General features: G+C 40.1%; 1 protein-coding gene across 1 annotated transcript; it reads right to left on the bottom strand.

Moving 5' to 3' along the window:
• Positions 1-2,443: 2,443 nt before the first annotated feature.
• On the bottom strand, positions 2,444-10,198 carry LOC147444228 (protein DA1-related 1-like). Its single transcript, XM_086526921.1, has 12 exons — positions 10,042-10,198; positions 9,780-9,942; positions 8,975-9,065; positions 6,834-6,945; positions 5,865-5,985; positions 5,385-5,468; positions 5,187-5,306; positions 4,852-5,064; positions 4,680-4,739; positions 4,027-4,145; positions 3,850-3,908; positions 2,444-3,205 (listed from the first exon to the last, which is right to left on the bottom strand). The coding sequence occupies exons 1-12, from the start codon at positions 10,155-10,157 to the stop codon at positions 2,916-2,918; spliced, it is 1,548 nt and encodes a 515-aa protein (XP_086383047.1). The 5' UTR covers positions 10,158-10,198; the 3' UTR covers positions 2,444-2,915.
• Between the last annotated feature and the right edge of the window lie 227 nt (positions 10,199-10,425).

Raw genomic sequence — 10,425 nt, 5'->3', positions numbered from 1 at the left:
TGTAGTGCAAGTAGACATAATCATAGCCCCAATTTTGAACCATCTTTAGCTGGCGCATGAATGGTCTTCCTAGAATAACATCATAGTTATTCCCATTACCAAAATCTACTTTTGTAAATGTATGTTGATACTCAATTCCACAAGAAGTCATCACCACCTGCTCCAAAACTCCAATAGGCTTTGCAATATATCCATCAACTAATTGTACATCTATCCAAGGATAGGTTTTCTCCATTTCTCCCAAATCACTTTGGTGGCGATGGAAACTCCCGTTCCACTGTCCAGAATAGCAATGGTTTCTATTCCTTGATACTCTATGGGAAATGTGGTGTTCCCCTCTTCACCTTCACAATAATCACCAACTTTATTTGTGGAAACTGACTTCACATCCTTTTTGGATTAGTTCCAATCCTCCACTTCTTGAACTATTGTCTCAACAAGATTTTTTATTCCCATTTTCTCAAGACATCTTCTGACATCTCTCCACATCTGCGGGTTGACTTTCAGTAACTCGGCTACCATCAGTGTACATCTCTCGGCATTGACATAAGCTCTTGCAATCCTTGAGAATCTACAATTGGCTTATGATTTCTTCTCTAAGATGGAAAAATCATATCATATCTTTCCTCATATGGTCCTAAGTAGGAAGGCAACTCCTTAAGGGTTTCCTCTCTACTATCCTCTGATCTCTCCGTTCCTTGTTCAACATACATGGATTGCATCTCGAAGTCCCTCATACCCTTGTCAAGATTGACTATAAGAATAGGTGCAGATTTTCGCTGATGATTGTCGTCTCTAGCCTTCCTAACTATGTCTCAAAGTTCTTCATGCCAATCACCTTTGACTTCTGGTATGGTAGGAGGTATATGATAAACGGATTCATCTATTGTGTTCTCTACAACGTGTTCAATCACTCCTTGTCCACAAGTAGTCGCATTATCACTTGAGGATACAGGATCCTTGGTCTAATGTCTTTCTCACCTTGTTCATTTGAGCTCTTTTTGTGAACCCCATTGTTAGTTAAAACTTCAACTTCCTTCATCGATTCTTGTTCAGCCATATTATTTAAGCTTTTCTGTTCTCTCGTTTGTTTCTTTAGAACCAATAGGTGGTTGTGGTATTATCCTATCTAGGACTAGCATAAATGGGGGAGGTTCCATAAGCACTTCAGCGGTCTTAATCAACCTTTTGCACATCTCCAACCTCAGTTTTTCTATCTCCGCATTAGGATAAGTCATCCATCATCAATGCTCCATCATCTGTTGATTTTTTTTATCTTCCTTCATAAGCCTTTAGAATTGCTTCTAATGGCTCTAACTTCCTTCGACTAAGATCGAACCTCTTGAATTAGCATCTCTTGATTCTACTCTACTTTGCTTGTGTTTGGTTTTGGGTGTTTCTTCCAGTATTACACTAGATGAAGACCTTCTTGGTGGTTGTAATTACTCTCTAGCTTGTTACAGCTTAGCTAGCTCAGTTGTAACAGCCTTTAGCTTCCTATGTTACTGGACTCTAACTCTATCTCTTGTAGCTTTTTTTGTTGATTTCACACTCACGGACTTGCTAAGAGTCATCACTTTTTCTCTCAAGCATTAAAGTATACTCTTTCTCCCTTAGGGCTAGTCTAATCTGTGTTAGTTTTCTAAAGACTCTCTAGCAAGATATCACTTCCAAAAGAAATATATCTTTCATTTGTCTAAATACAAGGAGAAGATAATGTCACCAAATTACTTTTTGATAAGTAGTACATATTTTGATCCCATGTATGTTGTGTCTTTACATTGCAAGTCTGGCTTGTCTTTCTCAAGGATAGAGCTTAATGATGCCCGAACTAAGTTACATATCGAGAAAGGGTCGCAATGATAGTGGTAGAAGTCGCATGGATGAAGCATGTATTGGTGGTACCAAAAAGTGATGTACGTGGATAATCAAATTTTAGTAGCATTTTACCACCCCCGTTTTCGTGGTGTAAAATCACCAACCATATTATATATCATTGGATAGAGTTTTTAAGATATAATGTAAAATTGTACGCTCCGACAAGTTTTGTGCATGTTTGTAAAAATTTGTCGGTCCCCACTTTTTGTAAAGGATACCACCAAAAAAGTGCAAAAAAATGGTACCATCAATACATAATTTCACCCCCATGGAATATTCAAGAGCCACCTAGAAATTCTCTAGGTTCTAATATGGTTTCTTATCACAACATGGTTTCTTGTGTTCAAATTGGTTGAAACGATCATGAGCTCCATATCTAGGTGCATAGTGTGTAAGCAACACTAGCTATGGAGAACCAATGCTTTTGTAAGCAAAGACTAGGAGCCATAGATACTCAAGCAAGCCAGAGCACTCACTTCCTAGAGCTAGCTAGCAAATAAGAATAGGGGAACAAAGACACGTTAGCTTCAACACACATTCAGATTCAGGAAATCCTGGCTAGACATTAAGAAAAATTGCCAACATCACCACATACTATTGGCAAGAATTTTGAAGAAATGGACCACGCATTCCTTGCAGGTACATATATACAGGATTGCCTTGGTTGCATTGCCAATAAGAGTCAATAGCCGTGGTACCTCGACTACTATCCACGACACACACTCACACAGTTTTCATGAAATTCATTTGGCCACTTTAACCTTAATATTTCATAGGCCATTTTGATAATTGCATCATTTAAAAATACAACTGACTTTGATCATTGGTATCTTTGCTAAGGTAAAGAGGTTGTGGCCCCTGTTCTTATATATGGTTTGGCATTCATTTAGCTTGTCCATATAATGTAATTGCTTATAACTGCAGCTTTTTATCTGAAAACAAGAAGGAATCAATGCAAGCAAGATGTTTGGCAATATGCTAGCTTCCATCTCTCATCTACTCATCTCCTCTCATCATTATATGCCACACATCGCATACTAAGGAAACCGCCCAGTCAACTTTATGTGGTCCAATGTGCGCCGCAACCCATACTGCACCATGGAAGCATGGCCAGCCCTGAAGCCATCTCCATATATCGGTGACGAATCCTTAGCTATTTGATGAAGGAAAAACTCTCCAAGTTTCTTGTCTGCCGCAGTTCTGGGAGCTTTGGACTTCTTTGATGAAGAGGAGCTGCTGGACCCTGCCATTACCTCAGACTCGAGCCACATGTGAGCAACCACTTGGCATATCCCCTCCTCAACCTCTGGTGGAAGGTTTCGAAAACCTGAAAAGATTCACATTATGATGCATGAGTAATCACTGCTTGTGTGCGCGTGTACTTATTTGGAGTGTTGGCCCACACTTCCAGGGCAATCCACTTTGCAAATGTGTACCATAACCATGTGGGTGAACCGATGAGAATTGTGCATACTCAAAAAAGTGAATAATTTATATATAGATAAGAAGGGGTGAGGGGCTTATGAAAGACACCCATAGTGTAAATATAGCATATATTATTAATAAGGGAAAATTACCAAAACATTTGTGGAAATTCCCAAAATAGCCCTCAAATTCTTAAAATTCCCAACATACCAATTTTGGTTGAATTTGCTCCAATTTTTTTGCTAGTTTGAATGTCTTTATGGATGTTTGCAAGATTAACAAGGGGTATTTCAGGAATTTCGGGGAAAAATAAGGGAAATTTTGGCAAAAATTAAGGGGGTCTTTTTAAGATTTCAGGGATATTTTGGGAATTTCCACAAATTTTAGGGGTATTTTATAATTTTCCCTATTAAATAATCTCTTGAACGCAAGTCATGTTGGGGACTTTTGATGAGCGAACGCCCGGGGTTCAAACCCTCTTGCACTAATGTGTTAATGCTGAACACAATTAATGATACTGCCTCAAGGCATTTATGGCGTACTTACCATTCAGACGAAGCCATGCATGCATCAGCTCGTGTGCCAAAATTGAGCCTGTGAGCAACCTGATCCACCAGTAACCACATCACAATTATCTGTGGATGAAAGCTGACAAATGTGCATATAATAATAGCATTCAAGTGTGCGAATCCGTAATCTATGACAAATAGTAGGACTGTTCACCTGGGCAAGCCATACAAAACCAGAATGGCAGTAACTTCACACTGACGCGTCAGTTTTGTGGGCCCAGTTCTCAAGTCTATGATTCGATTTCCAGCAGAGATCCTTGGCCTCCTGAAAATCTGACAAGCAATTGAAATAGAATATTTACAGTTTTTCTGGCACTCGGAAATTTCAGGAACTAGGGTGAAGTTTCCTAACAACTTCTGGATAGTTTCTCGGTGAGTGTCAAAGAGCAAGAGACTCTAGATAGCACTAATATTTAACCTCTAATTGCACCAGTCATAGGACAAAAGGAAACCTCTTGTACCAATCATATGACAAAAGAAATGTTGCAACTTGCATTCCCAAACATCAAGATGGATGCCTGAGCTATTTCCAACCAAGTGTGAATATGGCCACCTCTTAGTGAGTCCTGTAAATAGGACAGAGGTCCCATTTGTAAAACATCTTGTGTGATCACCACACTTGGACTCTAGGCCCTTGGCAGGCCTCTACCCGCACACCTGTATTGGCGTGTTGCCCATCCTGATGTCTAGGGATGTAACAAGAAACTCTTGAAATTTTATACTATATTTTTCAGCCCATTAACTAAAAAACTTATGCGACAAAAAAAAACAACCAAGACAAGCAAAAGTATACATTAGAAAACTAACCGTGTTAACAGTTTGCTCCTCCGACAAGCACAGACCTCTCGTCTCGGGCATGTGATGTTGCTAGCAATCCCAGGCCATGCCAAAATCAGTCTCAAATTTTCCAACAATAACATGATATTGTGCCCGTGCCTGTGTACATGTGTTGGGGGGTAGGGGGTGTTAATATACTCACATCCTTCTCTCCTTCTATTGCCTCATTCAATGCTTGTCGTTCAACAAGAAGCATCGGAACCTGCTGCGAGATCTTCATGTGCATACCTTCGTAAAAATCACGAATCTCGTGATAAAGTGGCTGACACTCCCCTGTGTCCATGATTGAAGTATGGAGACATTCTAGGCACAACCTGCGGCCATCTTCAAGGGATATGTACTGTACATCCTTCGACTGGCGGCATAAATAATGTGTCAGTTATAATAAGCTTCAAAAACAGGGCAGCGTCAATAATGCGTCAGTTATAATAAGCTCCAAAAGCAGGTTGCGTGCTACATATGCAACATATTGCTGACCTCAACTCGCTCACAGCTACAGCAACGAGGAGTGCTGTCCATTTCATGTCCAGGACAGTATTTCTGTCCCCAGAATGGATGAGCTCGATACTCTATCAAGCCTGCCCGGTTGGTCGGAATCTGTTTGAAGGCCTGAGATTACTACAACTGCAGCCTTCTTTTCCAAGTAATGAATGGAAGAAACACTTTTGTACTTACAAATTTCTTGCAAACATCACATTTTGGGTGGTATTGCTGTTTGTAGCAGCTCTTATGGTAAGGATAATTTCCCAACATTGAGAACTGCACATCAGAATTTCAGAAATATCCATGCACTTGGGTAAAAGCTCAATCCTTCAAAAATCTATAATACTAAGAAGGCACGTGTCCTCACTTGAGATGCAAAGAATCTGATTATGTAGGGTACTTTTTGAGGCATTTTTTTAAAGGAAAAATTATACACCATAGTATAACATTCCCAAAACAGGTACATCAAAGAAAATAAGATAGGCGGCCGACTTCAAAAAAGATACAAATAACCTTAATTTCATGCGAAAAACACGAGCCAAAACAGACAATTCTAAAAATCAAACAAGGGTTACCCCCTCAGAAAACAGGTAGGAGATTCAATGATAACATACATTCCAATAATACAAGAACTGGACGGGAATTTAGTAAGTATGTCCTTGATAACTATACCTCAAGTTCTGTTATGGGCGCATTGCAAGCATAGCATCGAAAGCAATTTGGATGCCATAGTGCTCCCATGCAGCTCAGATAACGTCCAAAACCTATGTCCTTTTTGCAACCTTCACATACTCTGCAGCAAAGAGAAATTGCTCAGCTCCAGAAAGAACGAAAGAAAGATATAATAACCTCTCTTAATGGCCAAAATGGCCCGCGAGACCAGAACAAGGTACAATTAATGACGATATCTCTCATCATATAGTGTCACAAATAATCCTAACTGGATCCCTAGCTAAAAAGAAAAAGAAAAAGAAGAAAAAACTCATGAAAGGCTCTGAAGTTGTAGGCTCCAACTAGCTGTAAGAAATGTAGAACAAATAGGATCTTGTAGCAAGGAGAGTAGAGAGAGATAATCTACAAAGTAGATTAGTGGCAAATCGCAATTTAAATTAGCAATATTACAAAGTGATGGCTTCATCCACCCATGCGCTCTCAACGTAGAGCTTAGATGGTGATATAGGCAACTAGAGCTAGTAGGCAGGAATACAAGGGGTTGGTTATCCTTCAATATAGGATGCCATGGTTCATGGAGATGGCCTCCTTATGTAGTGCTACGGGTAGGTGGTAGATTGGGGGGGGGGGGGTTGGTATGTGCAGTATTCACTACGCCAACCGGCCACCAGCCATAGTACTCATGGTATGTACATATGGCCTAACATCACAGGAGGGAATATTCTAAGATTAGCTGCGTACCATTCACGGTCACAATGTATACCAAGAAGGGTTGTCTCAAGAGGAAGACACAAATGTGTATAAAGAAAACCTTAAGGATGCCAAGTTATTGGTGTTACTGTATCAGACTCGTAAAGAACCTTAAAAACTCTCACTAATCTTGTTCCAAACAAGTGTACATAACCACAATCTCCTAGCTTAACAATTTGCTTTGTCAATCATTCAATCAAACAATATATTGACATATACCGTATCCTCGAAAAAATATGCTGGACCGGGACCGAGTTATCTTTAGATGAAGGCAAATGCAGCTGCATACTCTCTTGCAAGGCTCTTGCCAAATCTTCATCGGTGTCATGGCCTGCCAAACAGCAATCATTAAAATAAACACAAAAGAAATTATTCAACTTTCTAGCATTAGATTGATTGGGTAAATGGTCAGAAAAAGAAATATAAAGACTACAGGAATTGCCACATGTAAGAGCTGTAAAAACAGAGGACAAGCTAGTTTGATAATTATGAATAGCACCCAAAAATGTATGTCCATGTTCTTCAAAGGCAGAAAACCTAGCTGTTATAGGAACATAGTAAATACCAAGACTGTATGGACACTTAACAAACCACAAGTTCTTCTACATCACACAAATCCTTAGACTATCTTTGGAGATGAATTTTATCTGCAATATGAAGCATTTTTGGCAATTCTATTTATAAATTGATGTCATTGGAACAAATAGGATTCAATCAAACCTAAGAAACATAAGCATAAGCACACCTTTCTTTTCAATCGAGGAGAAGGTGATGATTGCAAATCCTTGTCAACACACATCCAAACTTTGAGGCCTTCCGAGGATAATGTGCATCTCTAAGATGTAGTGTGTGTTGCTCTACTACATTAAACCTTGTGCTAAAGCTAGTCAAAACTCATACTAAGGACATTAAACCTTGTGCTAAAGCTAGTCACAACTCATACTAAGGGATCAATCGATATGGTTTGCTCAGAACTTCCCCATAGTTTGCATAATGAGTGGGATACCATGACACAAAGCAGCACATTAGAGGCTAGGAGATTCCTTCAGTTTTGGGTAATTCTCTCTCAGCGTTCCGGTTAGGCACATGGATAGATTATGCTCCCCCAGAGTGGTTACTTTTGCATTTCTTGTGTTTGCCACCTTGACGGCTAGCATCTCATATCCATCTCTCTTTACCTTCCACATCTACCCTTGTTTCCATTGGGTCTGCTTGCTTGTGTCCCTTACAAAACCTCATCTACAGCACGGTTTTCCCAAAAGAAAAACCAATATACAAATTATCCCTACTTCCATACATATCACAGAGGAATAGGTCCAAGTATAATCAGTTGGGCTTGCCCACTGAGCACCTCTTGACATTCAATATGTCATGGCATGTTATAACCAAAATTACAGGTCCATAATCTTTAATGATAAATCACAAAATTGTGTCAAATGTTTTGAATGGAAGTATGGCACAACTTAGTACTGCATGTGTTCTTGACATCAAGCAAAGAGATCATCACAAGAAACCTTTTCATTTGCACCACACTTTATGAATATAAAACGAACCAGGTTAGGCAACTTATTAGAAAGTCTAAAGGGAAGAGTGTTTCAGAAGTTTTCCTCGACCATCGGCAAATCACCCAAAATCTCCATTTGAAACATAAAATATTGAGCAAAATGACAGAAATAAGAATCACGCTTTCTGGTTCATAACCCATGCCTTTGCACTATCATGCAGTTTAGACGGCATGCTTCATGGGAGAAAACAACCAGGGAGTAACAAAAGCACATTACTTTGCAAACATACCTTCACGATGTGTCTTGAACAGGGCTCAACATGTTCTGTACCAGATCAATTCTCATCAATTTTATATTGAATGCTATTAGTAGTGCCTTATCTCTTCATTAACTCTCCACTAGCATCAAACACCCCAACCAGCGTTCCTATTCCTCATCTTTACTTTCCTTCTTTTCTTTTCTTATCCAATTACAATAATTTCTCAATGGCTATAAATGTGATCAACTCTCATGGATTTAAAATTGATACACTATCTAAAGTGGCTTATCTCTTTGTTAACTCTCCACTACCTCAACCATCATTCCTAGTCTTCATCTAAATGTTTCCTCTCTTCTTTAGCAAGCTCTATTCTTGTAATTCTTCAATGACTATTGAAAAATCTCAATGTTGTGGTGGAATATGTACTGCTTACCACTAAGTGACAAGTTGCCAAGCACATACCACGCAAAAAATCAGAGGTTTTGAGCTAAACATATTGCAATAACCAGAATTCTCAATGCTGTCAAAGACACAATTGACACAAACCCCATGTAAACGAAAATACTGTCACTACCGCAAGCGAAAAGACCCCTCACCTTTTAATCGCCTCTCTTCCTCTTCCAGAAGTGAGATTGCTACTGCACGATCAAGCTCCTCATCTTCACACCGTTCTGCTGAAGTGCATTCCTGAGACAAACAAGGGTAATTATTAATGGAAAAAAAAAACGTCAATATCATACATAAGCATGTGCCCTTAAAGAGTTTGGAACTACTGTAATCGCATGGAATGAAACTCTATAGAATATCTTGATGACTCTTCTGCCTTAGTCACATGGCACGCAAAATACAAATGAAAAGCAAGGAACCAGAACAGGTAAGAATTGTCATTCCCTGTGATGGCATATTCACAATTGTCAAGTGAAACAGGGAAGGGCAAAAGGGAATGCGGAATAGGGAATGGGGACCCCCAAAAAAGGCCATTCCTTGTGACTATTGTCTCCAACAACCTCCAGCGCACGCACGCACGCACACTTGAAGTTAACGACCGAACAAGGGCTTCTACCCTTCATGCATCAACCGCAATGAAGGAAGGAGAAGCTCGAGGCAGCATGACTGAGATGGCATGAACTACTACTAGCAACAATTGTGGAACTCTATCATGCGTAAACAAAATCTGCGGTATCTTGACTTGATCACCTTCATGATACACAGCTCCTCCTTAAAAATACCACAAGAGAGAGGTATCTATACATCTGTTTATGCCCACAAATGAGTTCGCAGGCACAGACCCTTCCATTGTCTTTTGCATATTACACAAGCTCACATACCTGACAACTGTTTACAGAGTCGGCATGCCCGCGCAAACACATGATTGAACAGATTTCTGAGGAAAAAAATTACTCGATTACGGCCTGCATTGTCATCAAAGCGCGAATCATATTCCCTCACTCTGGAAGGAGAAGCGCCCTTGAACATTCTCTGCAGCCACTTCATGAGTGCAGGAAGCGTCTTGAAAAGTTTGGGTACCTCCACACAAGTCTTTCCGCTACTGCTGTTGCTGATGCTGCAGGAAGGATGCAAAATGAATGCACGCAGACAAATTTGTGCACCATTCTCGGTTAAGAAAGCAAGCGAGAAGAAAAGATTCAGCGAGAAGGTGTACCTTGTACTTCTCTCTCTCTCTCTCTCTCTCTCTCTCTCTCTCTCTCTCTCGCGGTGGCCTGGACAATGTATCGCGAAACTGGCGACGGGCGAGCTCGAAATGGGGCTGCGCAGCATACAAATCCTTTACTCCATTCTCTTCACAAACATCAATCGTCCATTCAAGCAATGCCACTTGTAAAAAGGAAGATTCTCTTTCCTCCCTCCTTTTTGGGCTACAAAACTTGGAGAGGACTTCTTGAACATTTGGGCTACAAAACTTTCACAGGACTTCCAAAGAGGGACATAACTTTGGGAGGAGTGGATGTGGTGTTTCATTTATATGAGCTTGAATCCCTTCAAGATAGAAGGCCATGTGTTCAAGTCGCATAGCTTATTGCTCCAA

The sequence above is a fragment of the Adiantum capillus-veneris genome, chromosome 13 (genome assembly GCF_014529385.1).
Source record: "Adiantum capillus-veneris isolate H3 chromosome 13, ASM1452938v2, whole genome shotgun sequence".
Lineage (NCBI taxonomy): Eukaryota > Viridiplantae > Streptophyta > Polypodiopsida > Polypodiales > Pteridaceae > Adiantum > Adiantum capillus-veneris.
This window is presented reverse-complemented; position numbering and strand designations above follow the sequence as displayed.